Source organism: Lissotriton vulgaris, chromosome 10, assembly GCF_964263255.1.
Source record: "Lissotriton vulgaris chromosome 10, aLisVul1.2, whole genome shotgun sequence".
Lineage (NCBI taxonomy): Eukaryota > Metazoa > Chordata > Amphibia > Caudata > Salamandridae > Lissotriton > Lissotriton vulgaris.
The window spans coordinates 1079676077-1079695737 of record NC_141698.1 but is presented as its reverse complement, the minus strand read 5'-3'; the positions used below and the strand labels follow the sequence as shown (position 1 = coordinate 1079695737).

The 19661-nt window shown below is 47.6% G+C and overlaps 1 protein-coding gene across 1 annotated transcript in view; it reads left to right on the top strand.

Moving 5' to 3' along the window:
- Positions 1-19661, top strand: part of LOC147689343 (ubiquitin-conjugating enzyme E2 E2-like) — a 650182-nt gene that overhangs the window by 236874 nt on the left and 393647 nt on the right. Inside the window, exon 3 of the mRNA XM_086942154.1 lies at positions 8778-8828. Coding sequence (XP_086798280.1) covers positions 8778-8828 — 51 coding nt within the window. The remainder of the gene's footprint in view (positions 1-8777; positions 8829-19661) is intronic.

Here is a 19661-nt window from a genome sequence, read left to right as displayed (position 1 = left end):
GCGAACTGCAGTTAGTGCTGGTATTCCTGCCGCTCGGGGAGAAATTCTACCCGAGCGGCAGCTCGCGCTCGTGAACCTACCTTTCGCGGTCGCGAGCGGGGAAAAAACCTCTGCTGCACATAGCGAAGCGGAGTTTTCTGTACTCCGCAAGCTCTGCAGAGTGCAGAAAACTCTGCAAAATCCACGAACGGAGCGAAGTTCACCGCCAAGGCCTAACGAGGAGCAGGCGTAGTCTGCATTGCAATCGTTGAAAAAACGGACAAGTTATGCTGCCCGGAGGTTCTATTTGAAGAAAGAAACCGGAGTCTGACCTGGAGACATTGACTCAACATCTGCAGGATGTTTCTGCCTCAGGCAGGAGGCCCTGGTGTATTTAATAAACACAAGGAGAAGTTTGTGTGTTAAGCCCTGTTTATGAAGGCGCCCTCCTCCTCCCCCACCCCCATCACAGTTCTAATATGAGGCTGAATGGTTCAAGCACGTGTCTCTGGAAACACTACTTTTTGGACGTTCCTGCTAATATCCCAGGGTCTTTGGCTGACTTGCCTCTGGAGAGTACTTTTATTTCATTGATAGATTGGGCTGGGGTCGGGTTTTTACTCTACAGAGCTTTGTAGACTGATGTTTCTCCAGACACTTTCTTGGAAGTCTGCGGTCTTCTGCAGCTGTGGCCGCTGCCTGCACACAGTGAAAGTGTTATGGATACTGGGCCAGATGTACGGAGACTTCCGGTTGCGATTTCCTAATAGTGAAATTTTATGATTCCCTATTAGGAAATCGCAAACAGCTATGTAGAACTGTGTGTTTTACATTGTTTGCGATTCCTGGTGAGTCGCAATTAACCTACATAATTAGTATTCATGACGTAGGTTTCGGTTTGTGACCCAGTGGGAATCGCTAAAAGCACAGGGATGGTGGCCTGCTTGGGACAGCCGACCACCATGTCAGTGTTTGCTTTTAAATAAAGCAACTTTTTTGTGGGAGCAGCCCGTTTTCCTTAAAGCAAAAAGGGTTGTGTTACAAAAACAAAAGTTTACTTTTTAATTTTTTAAAGAGTAGGTAGTATTCCATCGTACCATTGCAGACTTTCACAAAGGCGAAGGGGTCCCCTAGGGGCCCCATCCGATTTGTGAATTGGTTGCCACATACTTGAAGTGAGTGGTAAAATGCTAATGTTTTGTAACAGACAAAAAACAGACCTGAGAGGCAACAATATACAATACAGTGCGTAAATCAAGTGGTTTTCCAACGGGTGTTCGTATATATTCACAAAAAGGAGTAGCGATCCTTCAGATTATTCTTCAAAGATTTTTATTGCAGTCTTCAAACACAATCTTGACAGAGATGACAGCCAACGCGTTTCGCCCAGATTGGGCTTCCTCAGGGCAAAATAGTATTTGGAATGTCAGCAGAACTTCAGTGTGATGTCATACGGAGGGCGTGCCTAATTTTCGTGTGTCGAATTAAAGCTGTTTCTCACACAGACCGACTCCAACGAAAATTCGGAACCGGGTGCTGAATGGCTCCGTTGCGCCCTGCATCATAACTTGTTACAGCCAGAGACACCTATCATAGTGTCCACCCGGAAAATTATGTATTACTGATTCGGATCTAACCAGTGTAGGCACCACAGGAAAACTCGTCAGAAAGCAAATTTCTGTGTCAGCACGGTGTTCGTGTCCAAATGCTTATTGGCATCAACCTTAAAATATAAGCACGTGGACCTCCTCACTTTTAGACAGCTTTAATTCGACACACGAAAATTAGGCACGCCCTCCGTGTGACATCACACTGAAGTTCTGCTGACATTCCAAATACTATTTTGCCCTGAGGAAGCCCAATCTGGGCGAAACGCGTTGGCTGTCATCTCTGTCAAGATTGTGTTTGAAGACTGCAATAAAAATCTTTGAAGAATAATCTGAAGGATCGCTACTCCTTTTTGTGAATATATACGAACACCTGTTGGAAACCCACTTGATTTACGCACTGTATTGTATATTGTTGCCTCTCAGTTCTGTATTTTGTCTGTTTAATGAAGGTTCTTTAGCAGTGGACCAAAGAGGTGGGCAACTTTGGCAAATAAGGTTTTGCTTTGACTGTCGTGTATATAACAGGGTAGTGCAACTGTTGATTCCTACTGCTATCTGTTGCTTCTTTTGATAATGTTTTGTAACCACGTAGTCAGATAACACACATACCACTGCGAGTCGCTATTAGGAGGGGACGCCCATTACTTCTTAATACTGATTCGCTAACCCATTTTGTGATTTGGTATTAGGTTACTGAATTGCAAAATTGGTTTGGTACATGTAAAAAGGCTTTTTGGCAGTCAGAATAGGTACGTTTGCAAAATCAAAAAAACCTACGTACATCTGGCCCGAAATGTGTACATATGTCCAGCTGCGAGGATTCCTTTCACTTTAGTTAAACATATTTTTATCTTCTTTGGCATCAGCCATCGACTCTCCTGAATAGGTCTTCTCTTTCTAATCCCCTGTGTGCTGTACCCTCAGACTCCACGCGGACCTGCACTTCAGCATCTCCCAGCACATGTCACAACACAGACAAGCAGAGGCTTTGGGACTGCAAACCGGGGTTCATGATTTACTCAGTTTATTGATCTTGAATGGCTGGCCGTGCCTAGGAAGCAAAACAAATAATTCGTAAAGGAAGTGCGCAGTGAGCCAAGTACTCTGGAAATCGAGTTTGTTATAAGTACTACAAAAGTGAACGACTTTTCCAAGAAGTGAAATTGAATAAACTACAGCCAATAGAGGAAAATTGTAGCTGTGCACAGTTATGCCAGAGAACCGGAATAAATGAGGGCCCATTTCACTTACACAGATCCATTGTGATCAAATAAAGGGTTCACAAATACAATAGTGATAGGCCGTGACGGGGATACTTATTGCGCCCGTGAGCCCGTCATTCACATGACATTCACTGATCATTCACACGACATGCACAGTCATTCACGCGACATGCACCAGTCATTCACACGACATGCATCAGTCATTCATGGGACATGCACCAGTCATTCACACGACATGCACCAGTCATTCACACGACATGCACCAGTCATTCACACGACATGCACCAGTCATTCACAGGACATGCACCTTTCATTCATGGGACATGCACCTTTCATTCATGGGACATGCACCTTTCATTCATGGGACATGCACCTTTCATTCATGGGACATGCACCAGTCATTCATGAGACATGCACCAGTCATTCATGGGACATGCACCAGTCATTCACACGAAATGAACCAGTCATTCACACGACATGCACCAGTCATTCACGGGACATGCACCAGTCATTCACGGGACATGCACCAGTCATTCACGGGACATGCACCAGTCATTCACACGACATGCACCAGTCATTCACACGACATGCACCAGTCATTCACACGACATGCACCAGTCATTCACAGGACATGCACCTTTCATTCATGGGACATGCACCTTTCATTCATGGGACATGCACCTTTCATTCATGGGACATGCACCTTTCATTCATGGGACATGCACCAGTCATTCATGAGACATGCACCAGTCATTCATGGGACATGCACCAGTCATTCACACGAAATGAACCAGTCATTCACACGACATGCACCAGTCATTCACGGGACATGCACCAGTCATTCACGGGACATGCACCAGTCATTCACGGGACATGCACCAGTCATTCACGGGACATGCACCAGTCATTCACGGGACATGCACCAGTCATTCACACGACATGCACCAGTCATTCACACGACATGCACCAGTCATTCACGGAACATGCACCAGTCATTCACGGGACATGCACCAGTCATTCACGCAACATGCACCAGTCATTCACGCAACATGCACCAGTCATTCCGCAACATGCAACTGTCATTCACGCGACATGCACCAGTCATTCACGCAACATGCATCAGTCATTTACAAGGCATGCACAAGTCGTTTACATGGCATGCACCAGTCGTTCACGTGACATGCACCAGTCATTCACACAACATGCACCAGTCATTCACACAACATGCACCAGTCATTCACACAACATGCACCAGTCATTCACGGGACATGCACCAGTCATTCACGGGACATGCACCAGTCATTCACGGGATATGCACCAGTCATTCACGGGACATGCACCAGTTATTCATGGGACATGCACCAGTCATTCACACGAAATGAACCAGTCATTCACACGACATGCACCAGTCATTCACAGAACATGCACCAGTCATTCACACGACATGCACCAGTCATTCACGGGACATGCACCAGTCATTCACGGGACATGCACCAGTCATTCACGGGACATGCACCAGTCATTCACGGGACATGCACCAGTCATTCACGGGACATGCACCAGTCATTCACGCGACATGCGCCAGTCATTCACGCGACATGCTCCAGTCATTCACGCGACATGCGCCAGTCGTTCACGCGACATGCGCCAGTCGTTCACGCCACATGCGCCAGTCGTTCACGCGACATGCACCGGTCGATCACGCGACATGCACCGGTCGATCACGCGACATGCACCAGTCGATCACGCGACATGCACCAGTCATTTACCCGACATGCTCTCTGGTTGACAAGTGCACAAATTGAATGATAACTTTATGTAAGAAAAACAGAATGAAACAAAGACAAAAGAATAGTATTTGCAAAGCAAAGGCCACAGATGGAAATGCAGAAAGTGTATTAATTTTGGACACAAGACAGAGCCATTTTGCAATGATAAAGCTTATGTGGAAGGCTAGAAGCCACAGCAAGTGTAGTGATTTTAGGACAATAGTGTTTATTATAAGAGAATTAAAATGTGCACAAAATTACAAGAAGCTGTTTGTTTTAGGGACAAGACAAATCTTAAAACAAAAACACTGCTGCTTGTTCAAAGCTTAATGTGTGCAGAAGGTGTGTGTTCTTGTGCATTCCTAGTGCGAAGTACAGGCTGTTACAGCCTTGGTGAGTAAAGCACAGTGGATCCCTCCTAGATTATAGGTCAGATTAATCCCTACAGTGAATCTACAACCTGCTGGAGTGCTGGGGACAGAAAGTAAACTAGACAGCTGAGATGTATGTAACATCTCCTTAAAGATCTAAGAAGTGAATGGAAATGGCTCAACCAAGTGAAATGTTTGCGTATTAGGTTCTGATCTCTGCGGTGTTTACTAAATTCAGTTATATAGCAAATAGTTTTTTCTTTGCGCCGTTGGAACCCTTGGTACTACTGAAAGTAACCCAGCAGGGCGCAGGGCTTTCTGTTGAGCCGGCCTCTGCAGAGTGTGTGAGGGATGTTCAAGGCCTCCGTCTTCTGTCTCCGGAGCTAGGATCCTAGGTGAAGAAACTGGAGTCTGGTGAAAAAATATGTGATGCGGCCCTGTTCATTGTCCTTTCGCTCTTTCCATATTACGCTAATCTTAGTTAATGTATGCGGATGTACTCCACGTGCTAATATACTTTTGCTAAATTGCCCAGCCCTTGGGTATATGCAGGGCTCGAGTCAGGGGTACACGCTGGTGGACGGCGTCCCCCTAATCTTTTTACAGGGTGGAAGCCGTCCCCCCTGCCATTAGAAGCTGGGTCCTACAGAAATAAGCTGAACGTGTCCCGGTGACACCGGGACACGTTCGCACGTGACGTCATGAGGTCATTTGCATATTGTCAGTACCCCCACTTATTTTTATAGGACTTGTGCCCTGGGTATATGTCAGTTCTGGACTGACCGACCCTGTTCTAAAATGTATAGTAATCAGTCCGTGATGTAGACTCCTCTGTGAGGCCATGATTGCACAATGGAGGCTCACCTCTGAATTTTAACTTAAAAAACTTCACCTGCCCAAACTGGTCTTTTGCTGCGCTTCAAAGACAGAGGTCAAATGTCAGGCAACGTTTTTTGACAAATTGCTGCTCATGTTTTAAACATGGGGATTGGTGTTAACAAACTCCTCTCACTTTACAGGCAGAGAAAGAAAAGTTAATGATGTGACAATCTTGCTGGGGTGCATGAAGTGTGAAAGGAAAGGCTTGTGGTGTCATATTATGCAACACACAATAACATGTAATCAATACCTGTACATGAACTGTACACAATCAGTAGATAGGAAAGCAAAAATTAGGCAATTTTTGTGTGTAATTCTGTAGTGTGATGGAAACAAAGATTTTGATAGGATCAAAATAAAACAAGACACTTTCCTTTGTGATGCACAATAATAAATATTCACTGAAACCCGATTTTCACAGATTATTCTGTGTATGTAATGTAGTTCTATCAGGAAAACTGTCAGCTTGAACACATTTAGTGGCCATTGTAATAGAAAATGTGCTGTCCGTTAATGACTGGGCTATCACACGATGCCGAGTTGTATTAAAAAATGCCCGCCTCCTGTCCGTTAGAAGTAGCTGACTTGTGAAAGTTTCTTATTCTGAAAAGTGGGTCGTGGTTCTGAAAAGTTTGGGGGTCTACAGGCATAATGCTGTTTATTCTCTGTGAAAATAAATTGACTGTAAACGGTGTGTCTAACACTTCCATTAATTCATAAAGCCATGTACATTGACTCTGGGTGAGGCATGTTTTTGTTGGGTTTTTTTCCAGTTTCCTCTAGGATTATGTCACTTGATTTCTGAGAAGTGTGTCCCTGGCACCGGATTCCCTTAAGAATGGAACGAACATGTGCATGCTTTGTGGTTTCTCTTCGCCAGTCTCACTGTGGTGATTGACTCTAAGTTAACCAGTCATTTAACCTGCACGGTTCCCTACCCAGGCTAGGGGCCCTTGCTAGATATATTTCTATGCCTACAGATCCATGTTCACCTGCTGTAAATAACATGATTTAAAATAAAACCAACCTAAAAATGAGCCTGATTTGAGTAAAGGCCTTTATTTTAAATGCATGTTAGATGCACTAATATCCCGGCTTCCCCACTTGACCAAAGGTGTGATCCTCAGCCCACTGCTCACCTCATTATGTGTCATTTCCTTAACCATCCAGTTTTAGAGCACGGTGAAGTAATTCAGTTCAGGGCATGCGCTCTGCAAAAACCTCACTTGTATGTGGTTAGTACAAAATAAGCTTGCTTCGCGTTTAATAACAATATAGACTAAATGAAGAGAGAACATGACAAACATGTCTTGGGTAACACCTCATGGTTTGGGGCGTTCTTGAATGTTTCATGCTAAAAACGCTAATTTAATGAATGACACCCATTTTAGGGGTATCATCGTATGGACTTTAGAGACAATGTAAAATGTTGAAAAAGACATGTTTTTGTTATTTTAAAGCCTTTATTTGAAGTATTCATGACATTTGTTCCCTGAATACATCTTTTGATGGCCCGGCTTGTTATTTGGCGCTTGCGGCCGAGGCAGACCTCAAAGCACATTTCTGGCGCAGGCGCGTTATCCATACGAGCTATCTTATGCACCAACATTTCTGAGAAGCGTTTCTTCTTTATAAATAAGAACAATCGCATGCACTGCTGTGTGTTCAATGTGAGCGGGCCATCTTCTGCCGGGGGGTTAAGAAGCGGCAGAGTGGGGAGATGGAGTCAGCAGAGAAGCGCTTGTAGGGCTGGGGCGCAGTCAGTCGTACCGTTTTCTCTGCCTAACCCCCCCCCCCCCAGTCCTGCTCCCTGCTTTGTCGAGACCCCTCCTGCCCAGAGTTCCATGAGCTGGGGGCCCCGTGGCTCAGGCGCGCGTTGCAGAGTAACACTTGTAGGGCTGGGGCCCAGTCAGTCGTACTGTTTTCTCTGCCTCGCCCCCAGTCCTGCTCTCTGCTTTGTCGAGACCGCTCCTGCCCCCGAGTTCCATGAGCTGGGGGCCCCGTGGCTCAGGCGCCCCTTGCTATAATCCTGCTCGGATGAAATCAGGCCCTCGGCGGCCGCCGTCACGGTGAGCCGCGGTGCTCAGACTGGAATGCTTTTCACAGCTTTGCTGGGTTCTGTTTTTAAGCTTTTACTTCCAGCCCTTTTATAGCCTTTGATTGCCCCATTGCATCTCCTTGGGGCGGAGGAAAGTCATTCAGAGAGGCCACGGGGCAGTGGCTAAAGCACAATGGCCGCGCTGCACGAGCTCATAAAGCGCACTGTGAACTGAATCGCCTCCAGGCGCTATGCTAGCAGCTCGCTGGTGTGTGAAGCCGCTCACAGCACGATACATTTTGCTTTACAGCCCCATTCGTTGCAGTTCTGATGGCACCTTTGTGGATTATTTGTGTTTTTATCCAGTGCTTATGTGCAATAAGAAGCATATCGCCTGCTGGACATGCTCACCTTTTATTTACTTACATGTAGTAGTGTTATATAGCGCAGACAAACTCAAGAGGGCGTCGAGGCGCTTTACGTGTCACATATTTGTCAGCGTTCTCAATCAAATGAGCCTAGGTTGCCTGTATCTTTGTGTTAAGTGCAGGAGCAGTGAATGCAACGTGTTTTTTACACACTCCTTTGTCACTGCTGTGTCCTCAAGGCCCAGTAGTCATGGCGTCATCTTGTGAAAGATGAAAGGCGGAGCGGTCCAGTGGTCCACCCTGTAACCTGCAGGTATCACACATCTCCGCAGCTGGCGCATCGACCCACTGAGTCATCGGGCTGGTTGTTGGAAGGTTGTTGATCCCTGTGCCTGCCAACATCGTAGTTTGTGTAGTGTAATCATGCAGTGGGCGGGTCTCTGTGACACAACACTCTGCTCGCGCTCATGCACGGCTGTAATGCAATGTTTGAACTTTTACCGAAGCGCTCTAACATGTGTGCACTGTTCTGTTTTTTAGGATTCAGAAAGAACTGGCCGAAATCACCCTGGACCCCCCACCGAACTGCAGGTAAGTCAAAGTCCGACTGCTGTGTGAGCCTCGGTGCCCCCTCTGTAAGGGGGGGCCCGGTCTCTCTGGTTTGTGTTCTTTGGTGATTGGCGAGGACTCCCTGGTTGTGGTAATTAATAATGCTGGTGATTGATATATCCATATCCATGGATATATCCATATTTAATATTTTCGTTTTAGCTCTATTCTTTTTATTTAATAACTGTTAATGCTACGGATAATCTATTTAATGTCTGTTATCTGTATTCTCATTTATTTGTGACATGTTGGCATTAATATTACTGCTGTCCGAGGCTGACATTCTGCTATTTCGAGGTTTCCTTCTATCTAAGCGCAAAGAAGCTTACCAAGTGGAATTATTTTTAAAGTCTTTATGTAAAGGTGGTTGAAATGCTGAGACATCTGTGAGACCAGAGACTGTGGCCTTTGCTGTGAGACGAACCATAACTTCACCTGCCTCTTGCTTGGTTAAAAAAGTGTTGAATGTCCTTCCTTTATTGGAGAGATTTATGTTTTTGGCCGGTGTGCCAGCATTGAGAAGGGTAATATCGCATGCAAGGACCCTGTGCTTTTATACATTTTATAGGACAGCGTAATCAAGGCCTGATCACGGGGTTTTAGCCTTTTAATGTCCCACGATTAACTAGACAAAGTAAATATTAAGATAATGTGATCCTCTGTTGGCATTTGTCTGGTGTCACTCGTTGTCTTTGTGTTTTTATACTGTCAGTTCTATTTATTTCTGCTATTTATTTTGATCTTGGTGTTTATTTCTTGGAATCGCTCTTTGTTTTTTACAGTTCTCCTTTGTCTCTAAGGACTGCCACTGTGAGCTTCCCTGGCTCTCTGTCCCCCTCTGCTTTAAGCTCTGGTTTTATTGTGTGACATTACTCTGTATTCCTCTTTTGAATCTAGAGCCGTGCACCTAAAGGGCTGTCGGGGGCTGTGAGTTTAGGAGCATTACATATTTTCTGGGACACACTGCCACGAGGGAGGCTCTTAACCCATGTTTTTTCAAGTGCTCCGTGGTTGAGGTTCAAAGGCAGGTGGTGAAGGCAGTAAATGAAAGGCTCCTGTGCTTTGTTCATCCGTGATGCTGGTGGTAGTAAACTTGGGGGTCTGTGACTCCTTGCACCGCCCCACAGAATTGACTCTTTCTAGTATTTGATACATTGGGGGTTAATGTGTCTTTTGTGAAGAAAAAACGTCCAATTTGTGATTTGCAGTGAAACTTGTAAACTATGAATTTGGTTGAGTTTGGTGGCCACATTTTTGTTCAAATTTGGGACTCGGGGTACCTTTTTTTCAAGGGGGGGGGGATATGTGCGAGGGGTCAAGTGGAGAACCAAGCAGCACAAACAAGGTCTTTGAATTGCCCCGCGCCCCTTGATTTCCTGAAGATTAGGTGCAGGGGGGGAGGGGGAGGGCGATAAATCCTCTGAGCTAGGGGCCACTGCAAAGAGCCCTCCAGGCTCATGAAACATGTCCCTGGGTAAAGGTGGAGCTGTGCTGGGGTGGAGCGCAGTATCCAGCCGCGGTCAGCAGGAGGTCCTGCAGGGCGGTGACGTGGGGAGGGGCAGAGTGTGGGGGGGTAGTAATGTATGAATTACGGAGTTTAACAGGCAAGCAAACATACAAATAAGAAGCATTGGAAATGCAATAGGTCTCGCACCATTAGAGTTAGTGCTTTTAGAATTGTTTATGGGTTTTTTTTGTAAATGTTTAGCATTTTTGTTTCCTGTAGCCAATGCTAAAGTATTACAAATAAAAGAAGCCATAAACATTTCTAAAAGCTCTAACTGAAATGGTCTGAGAACTATTGCACTGTGTGAGGGTGAGGGTGAGTGTGAGTGAGGGTGAGTGTGAGTGAGGGTGAGGGGTTGAGGGTGAGTGAGGGTGAGTGAGGGTGAGTGAGGGTGAGTGAGGGTGAGGTGTTGAGGGTGAGGTGTTGAGGGTGAGTGAGGGTGAGTGAGGGTGAGGTGTTGAGGGTGAGGTGTTGAGGGTGAGTGAGGGTGAGGGTGAGTGAGGTGTTGAGGGTGAGTGAGGGTGAGGGTGAGTGAGGGGTTTTGGGTGAGTGAGGGTGAGGGGGAGTAGTTGAGGCAGAGTGAGGGTGAGTGAGGGGTTGAGGGTGAGGGGTTGAGGGTGAGTGAGTGAGGGTGAGGGGTTGAGGGTGAGTGAGGGTGAGGGTGAGTGAGGGTGAGGGGTTGAGGGTGAGTGAGGATGAGTGAGAGTGAGGGTGAGTGAGGGGTTGAGGGTGAGGGGTTGAGGGTGAGTGAGGGGTTGAGGGTGAGTGAGGGTGAGTGAGGTTGAGGGGGAGGGGTCGAGGGGGAGGGGTTGAGGGTGAGTGAGTGAGAGTGAGGGGTTGAGGGTGAGGGGTTGAGGGTGGGTGAGTGAGGGTGAGGGTTTGAGGGTGAGGGTTTGAGGGTGAGGGGTTGAGGGTGAGTGAGTGAGGGTGAGGGGTTGAGGGTGAGGGGTTGGCGATTCTAAGGTGGCCCCTTACTGCAAAACTGGTTGCGGAAATCCTGGTGCATGAGCTGGACTGCTGCTGGGGCGCATTGGTGCTGTTACAAGGGTGTAAGTGCAGCAAAATCACCCGATTGAGCGCTGGGCGCTGCGCATCTAAAATGACGGCAGCGCACTGAGGGGGAGACTTCCACCGGCTGCGGCAACGGGAGATGTGCACTCTGTTTGTGAGCGGCTGGGAGGCGATTCGGCGTGCAGACTCACAGCGGAAAACTGCGGAGGCGGCAGTCCTGGGGGAGAAGTCTGGAGGGCGAGATCGCCTTAACCTTCCTGTGGTGCACTACGCTCCCAAGATGGCAGTTATGGGATGCGGGCGGAGGCCTGATGCCGGCGAAGGTGAGAGGCAGACCGAGGCGGTGAGGCGAGGAGGTGCTGAATGCTGGAGTGGCCGCTGGGACACGCACCTTGCGCCCTGACCTACAGCATTGAGAGGTGAGGTGGCAGCGCTGTACCGATCATGCTACGCAGCAACAATGGTGTGGAGGCACCGAGGACGGAGGCTGACTGGTGGCTGTGAGCACTGTGTGAGGGTGAGGGTGAGTGTGATACAATATAAGCCAGAGGATGAATTATCATACAGTCACCTCAAAGGGAACAGTTAACTAATCCCTACTCTACTCTAAGTTATGTCAAAAGTGGACAAAGCATGTCTGCAAAAAGTTTCTGAGCTATCTTGTACATTGCTCTCGCTTAAATCAACAAATCTAACAATTGATACACCTACTCACGGTTCCCATAAAACGCTCAAATCAGGTTAAAGCATAGAGATAACATGTAGAGCTCCGTAGCCCCCCAAATACAGCTTCTCTAAACGTCCTTCACACTTAGTTATCTGCTACAAAACAAGATTCGTTATACTAGCTTGTACTCTGCAGGTGTACCGGTGCAACTAAATAGGTCATTCTATAGTTATCGCGTAAAAGAAAACAATTCACACTGGAATGAAAACAAAATACATTGTGTTTGATAATACGTACTTTAGCTTCTCTCATAAAAAAATGCGCACGCCTTTGTAACAAAATGGCAACCGGACGTTAGCTATTTTAAAATGCAGGCTGTATTAGCTAAAATGAATCTAAACATGAATAATACACAGTCAATACATGTGTGTGTTTACATATTAATGACGATAAAATCCAAAACATTTAATATGACCAAAAAACCTTTCAGTCTTGGTTGAGCTGTGCACTCTAAAAATCCCCAAAACATAATGTAACAAGTCTGCCAGCTCCCTCTCATTCCAGTTGTCTTTTGTCTGAGTTTCCTCAGGTTGTCTGCTTCCTCGTGTCAGGTCTTTCCTTCAAAGGGAGTTGACATTGCTTTCATATCTGTGCCCACATGGACACACATGTTGGGAACGATAAACCCATTCTGGAATTAGTAAATTAATTATGGACATATGACGCTTTCCCTTTTTGTCGTGGACGCGGTCTGTCATATCTAGCGCCCTGAGGCTGTCTGTGTACACGAGGTGCTGTGCAAACAGCAGGCCGGCCCCACTGAGTGCGTTTGTGCCGTGTTACTTCCAGCCTTCAGCGCAGCGGCGGTGAGGTGAGCCAGGTGGCGCTCCAGAGAGTGCTAATGAGGTGCAATGTGGCACGAGGTGCAGCGCAGTCTTCGTGTTGGTATAATCAAGTGCCTGCACGAGCCCTCCCGCTCCCCCTCCCCCATGTCTCTCCTCTCCTCATCCTATTTCTTCACCCGTCCAGGAAACCGCTTGTTTGAAGGGGCGGTCTTTGATGTGTGTTTGTTTTAGGGAGGCAGAAGGCCTCGTGCCCCATTTGTCAGTGGGAGGGGCTTCGACAACTGCTCGACATGAAGGGGGTTTGTTAGGGAGGTGTGAGGCTAGACCTGCTAGGGTTGTTGTGGGGGAAAAGGGGGGTGGGGTACAGGCGCAGGAAGGTGGGAGATAGGCACAACACACCCACGAGATCGGAGCAGCACAACACTCGTGGCCAGCTCCATTCAGCCGGTAAGTGTGACCGAAAATTGGGTCTGGGAGATGGATTTAACAGGCACCCATGAGTTTACATCCTGTTTCCAAAGTTGGAGGGTAAAGTGAGTCGTTGGAGAGGAGAAGGGTGCTGTTTGTATTTTTTCCAGCTGCAGAATGTAGCACAATGAACGTTTATTGGCTTAACGCGAAGACATATAGGATTTAATGCATTTAAAAGTGTTGCTGGTATACACGGTGCTGCTGTGAATGAAGGCGTCTTGCAGATTTTGATCGTTGTTTGTGTTTCTCTCCATCCTAAATAATACTCAGTACTGTTGTGCACTTGTTTCTTTAAGGTGCCCCTTTTAAAAAGCTGGCGAGATAGCTCCTTGGGTTTGCCACAGAGAACAGTATGTCTCCCTCGTGTCAGACTAGTTAATTCCTAGCCCGATGCACGTTACAACATGGCTTAGAAACAGTACTGTCCAGACAAAAACAGAAAACACACAAGCAGTTTACTAGGAAAGCTCTTACGCAACCATCTATTTATTTAGAATTTTAATAGAGTGCTGCGATTCTCCTCTTTGTATTTTTTTTCCACGGATTGCAAATGAAGGGGAAAAAAAGGCCCATTTCTAGAGTTCTTTTCAGTATATCAACTATTAAAGCCAAGTATCAGCAGAAATATCAGAAGGCACTTTAAAAATACAAATTCATGGACAGTAGGACTTGTGCCAAGTGAGTGTTCTTTTTTTTCTTTCTTAAATTGTAGTACTTCCAGAATATATGCCACTTTAAACCAATAGTTTCTATTCAATCTGCGGCAAAGGAGGGAAGAGAGGGGAGGGGGAGGAGAAATGCGACACGGCGGGAAGGGGAGGGACAACCAAACAAGACGGAGGGAAGAGAGGGGAGGGGGGAGGAGAAATGCGACACGGCGGGAAGGGGAGGGGGCGGAGCGGGTAAACCAAGACGGACGTGCACGCGCTTTTAAGCTCAATGCGCATGCGCATTGAGCTTAAAAGTCACGGGCACTGCAAGGAATCGCCACGATTCCTTGCAAGTTAGGTAAAGAGTGGATAAGTCCCAATACTCTCGCTTGCTCGATGCGCATGCGCATCGACAGGCGAGACCTAAAAACGAATTTCGTTGCGCACTGCATCACCAAATGCGATGCAGTGCGCGCTACGAAATTCGTTTTTATTAGGTTTCGCCTATTACCATTCGCTTGCGAATGGAATGGCGAAAATTCATGGGCTCGATCGAATAGTCAAACCACTGCGGTTTCCACTGCGGTTTCTTTACAGTGCATGTGAGGTCACGTGACCACAAAAGCGGGTCACGTGACCACACACGCACGAGCATCTCCCTAATCCGCCTGCCCCCACCAGGCTCTCCCGCCCCCATCCGGCTTCCCTCCGCGCATCTGCCTATCACACTTCTCCCCTCGCACGCATTCCCGCCCCCCACCAGGCTCTCCCGCCCCCATCCGGCCCATCTGCCACCAGGCTCTCCCGCCCCCATCCGGCCCATCTGCCTATCACACTTCTCCCCTCGCACGCATTCCCGCCCCCCCACCAGGCTCTCCCGCCCCCATCCGGCCATTTGCTTTTTCGAGCCGAGCATGGCGGAATAGTCTTGCTTTCCCGGTTTTAGCTTGTTTCTGTGTGTGGTGAATTAAGTTTCCACTGATGCTACCTAGACTGCGCATCTCCCTAATCCGCCTCCTCCCCTCGCTCGCATTCCCGCCCCCCCACCAGGCTCTCCCGCCCCCATCCGGCTTCCCTCCAGCCATTTGCCAGCATACACTCTCCAAGCGCATGGCGCTTTCGCACACAGGCTAACCCTGCTAACTCTTTACCCTCTGTTCTGCGAGCCCTACTTTCTCTCTTCACTCATCTCTTACCTCTCTCTCGCGTTGGCCTTTCACCCCAGCCCTTCTTGCCCTTTCCCCCACTCTACTCAGCCCCCTTCCTTCTCTCTGTCTTGGGTTGTTTCGTTATTTCTAGATTATCCTCTCACTTTTCGCCTTGTTCTCCTTTCTCACATCCCTAGCTTGACTCCGCCTTTCGCCGTTTCCTTCCTTCCTCCCACCATTTCCTTCACTCCCATTGCATTTCCTCACCTTCCTTCTCTGTCCACCTTCCCTTCTATATGTACTCTCGCTCTCCTCGCTTCCTTCCCTTTTCTTACTTTTTTCACCTCCCCAGTGCATGTTCCTTTCCCTTCCAACCTTCTACTTTTCCTCCTTTCCCACAAACCCGTTTTTCAAGTTCCGTGTTATTATTGGGCACAACAGTCGGGCACTGTCCGTTATCTTGCCTCTCTCCTCTCAGGTCGTCCCATTCCTCCTGCACACACTCCCGCCCCCTCCCAATAATTCCCTTGCACATAACATACCACCACGGCTCGGCCTAAACTGGTTATTGAATATAAGCACCGCATCACTACACACTGTATGATACCTATTAATGTGATTATTTTGAGTGTCGGCGTTATTCCTGTTGTCACTGTCACCGTGATGCGAGTTACTTTCAAAGTTACAATTGAGTTCTATGTTGAGATGTTTACAGCGCCGTGCCGACATTAGTGTGCCTCGCAGATCTGTGCTGCGTACTGTTTTATTATGGTCATTATTCGTATTACTAATTCAATTACTGTTCTCCTGTTCATGTGGTATACCATTATAATTAATATACTGTAGTATAATATACTGAGTATTCTTTCAATATTTCTGTTAAGTTTTTGCTTCCACTAGGACTCATAGTTTCTTTCTGGGGAAGTATGTGTCCCTAAGTCCGCTGAACTTGCCCTAATGATACATGTAGGCTTAAAGCAAGGCTACTGGAATTATACCATTGTGCGGTCGCGTGATTTTCGCATAATTATAGATTTTCAGCATTTACAACATCGTCTGCATATTTTAACAACAATATGTTTTGTTTCTAGCTCAAACGGTTCCAACAATACTAAAAATGCAACAGCGTGGTGTTAGGTCCTTTTCAAAAATTGTTAACTGCGCTAACTCTTACCGATTCACTTGTGCAGAGCACTGTTTTCACCGATCACTTACGTTCACCCGTATTTACCTCTGTAACCAGCATGTTTTATGTGCGGCATCACTTGCACTGATTGTCGTGCTGTTTCTTGTTAAGCTAGGTTAGATGTTACTAATGTTTGTTTCCACGTCCATAGGTAAACAGGACCATCTGCTCGTGAATGCTGGCATGCTTGCCCATCCCCCTCACAGCGCTCATGGCACATGCATTCTTTTGTGTCAATTTTTTTTCCACCCTTACGGCTCCCATTTCACCGCCACTTTTATGCTCTTAACGTTTCCCCACAGCTCTCACTTTCTTCTTAGACGCCGCGGCAGCGCGTTGTCTGTTTTCTACTTCTTGTGACCCCGGGGCTGCATTCCGGGTTTTGGAGTACTTCTTGTACTCACCACACCGCTAACTTCACCCCCAACGGCGTTTACTAAACACCGACATGGTTGGCTTCGGCAATGTGAGCTTCAAGCACTAGGGTATGCCAGACGGCCATATTTCTCTTAACTTTTTAACCGCGCTAACTCTTACATATTCACTTGTTCAGAGCAATGTGTTTTCACCCTAAGTGTTCTTTCTGTGTTTAAAGTTGTTTGTCCTGGCCCAAAAAAAATGATGTATCATGAGTCGGATCAGATGTAAAAAGAACCGCAGTGGAATACGGTTTAACAACTAGTATGTATTGTGGCTAGATTAGTGTTGAACTATGTGATACTAGGGTTCAGCTCAGGCTTGCCCCTGCATGCACAGCCAATTCATAGTCACAGGCAAGGCAATCCTAAGAGCTGTTCGTGCAGCGCTGCCTGTGCACGTATAAAAAACAAGCACTGGCGTTGCCAATAGGTTTCGCATTTGGAAAGTTGGAGCTATTGGTTTTGTAAATGACATTTTATATTTATATATTGTTATTGACAATGCCAATAACGATATATAAATATAAAATGTCATTTACAAAACCAATAGCTCCAACTTTCCAAATGCGAAACCTATTGGCAACGCCAGTGCTTGTTTATTTATATGTTTACTTACCTGTTAAACTCCGTAATCCATACATTACTGCCCCTCCCCACGTGCCCACCGCGGATGGCAGTACCAACCCTGGCCCAGTGGAGTACAGTAAGAAGGACTGACGTGAGATGTAAAAAGCAGTATCTCTGGATGTTGAACAAGTTGTCCCCGGAGCCCTCTTCGTGAGTGATGCTGGGAGGGCCGTGCGTCTGGCAGAGCCCGGGGCAGAAGGAGGCTGCATGCTGAGCTGGTTAATGATGGGCACTCGGTCCTGGCTGTCGATGGAGAGCTGGCATGAGAGAGAAGCTGTGCCCAGCGCCCTCCTGTGCAGTCACAGTGGGGGTACATGGCAAGGCCATGGCTTCTGGTTGAGTGTGATGGTTGCACCCCTTGTGCCTCTCCTCTAGAGGCGGGCACGCCAAGCACTGCACAGGGCTGGCTCGGCCTAGATGTCTGGCTGGCTCCGGCTCGGCTCCGGTGCACAGGGGGTGGCGAGCCATAATGGAGCCCGGCCCCACCCCCCAGACACTGCCCGGTCCCTCCAAATGGAGCTGTGTTTAGAAACTTCCACTTCCACGGGGCATCTTTCGAGGCAGTCAGTCCAAAGTACTAAATTACACACGTTCTCAATTAATCAGCTTTTTTCATCATTACAGAATGTTAAAGATGCTTATCCGCTGATGGCCAAGAGGTGGATTGGGGGGGGTTCGGGGGGGGGGGGGGGGGGGGGGGGAGGGGTGTTGCGGAATATTCTGCGAGTGTTTGGTGCATGAGCTCTGTGGCTGCGGTAATGATTGTTAAAGTGCCCCCAGGGGCTCGTTGGGCCTGTGAGCTGCACTGCCAGACCCCTCTTCCGTGAAGGCCCCTTTCGAACTCCTTTGTTAGCCCCGCAGCTGATGCGCAGGGGGCCTCGCTTCCAGGGACTGCTCCCGCCGCCCCCTGTCTCCTTCACTGCAGGCTGGGTGCACCGGAAATGTGAAAAATGCACAAGGGCCTCGCGTTGAGCCCCTCCCCCATGCCCCCTTCACTGCAGGCTGAGTGCACCGGTTGTGTGGAAAAATGCGTTTGTACAGCTAGAGATTGGCAAGTGTCCCTCCTCCTACAGAGGGGCAGGGTTCGCGTCAGAATTTCACGATTTGTGCTCGGTCAGACACCTACTGTTCAGGGTGAACCTGAGATAAAAGAACAGACTAGGCCAGGGATACACAGGATGGCATTTGCCGCAGGAGAAAGGCTGCCTGGTGGCTCTGTGATCAGGCACTCAGTGTCCCCGTCCAGTGAATTCTGGGAGCTGTAGTCCAGGTTCATCTCATTGCAACCATTTGAACCGAGGCTCGTGGGGGGACGCTGTCCACCCGCGTGGTACCCCGACTCGAGCCCTGAGCTCAAGGTCCTACCAATTGGCATAAGGGAAAAGGCACGTGAAACTTATTTTGTTAAATTAAGTATAGTTTTTATAAAAACACTTCTCATCTAGCTCGCTGTAGGGGACTTGAGCAAAAAAGGCAAAAAGAATTGCGCGCGCAAGAGTTACAACCTGGCTGGATACAGGTGGTGGACCTACATCTGTTTATTTTTTTGTTGCTTGGATGACACCCAGTTATTTGGTAAACTGAAATGGTGAGAATGCCATTCACACCATACATTAAAAATAGATTTGTGTTACTTTCAGTGCTGGGAATGGGAAAAAATAGTCCAGAAACCCATAAATCAGGGGCAGGGGCGGCCTTAGGCATGTGCAAACTGTGCACCTGCACAGGGCCACCAAATCCCAGGGGCCACCACATCATTATATATCCTTAATATAATAATCCTCTGAGGATGGATAAATATTTGTGTGGCGGCCCCTGGCAGGGATTTGGTGGCCTCTGGCTCTGTACCATTTCCAAACACCCTGAACCCCCCCCTTCTATTGGCTCCGCGCTCCGCCCCGACTGAGTCCCCAACCTATGCTCCCTGCCCAGGGCCACCATGAACCTAGAGCCGCCCCTGTAGGGTCAGGGTGTGCTAGTGGAAAGGGGGTGGATTCACAAAAAGCAGAAGGATGTATGTCTGTATATGGTATTTCTATAACGCAAACTTCGCTAAAAGGCAAAGCAGTGGATGCTGACAAACAACTTGCACATTTTTTTTATCTCTCCTGCAAAGAAATTGGCAGTAAGGACAGTTGTGGCCGCAAAAGTGTGGGGGGATATGGGGGGGTCTAGATAACTTAAATTGTCCCAAAGAGGCTGCATTTAAAAATATCTCACAGGGTTAAGGCACTTGCTGTAGAGATTCTGTGCCCAGCAATTTTCAGAGAACAATAATTAACAG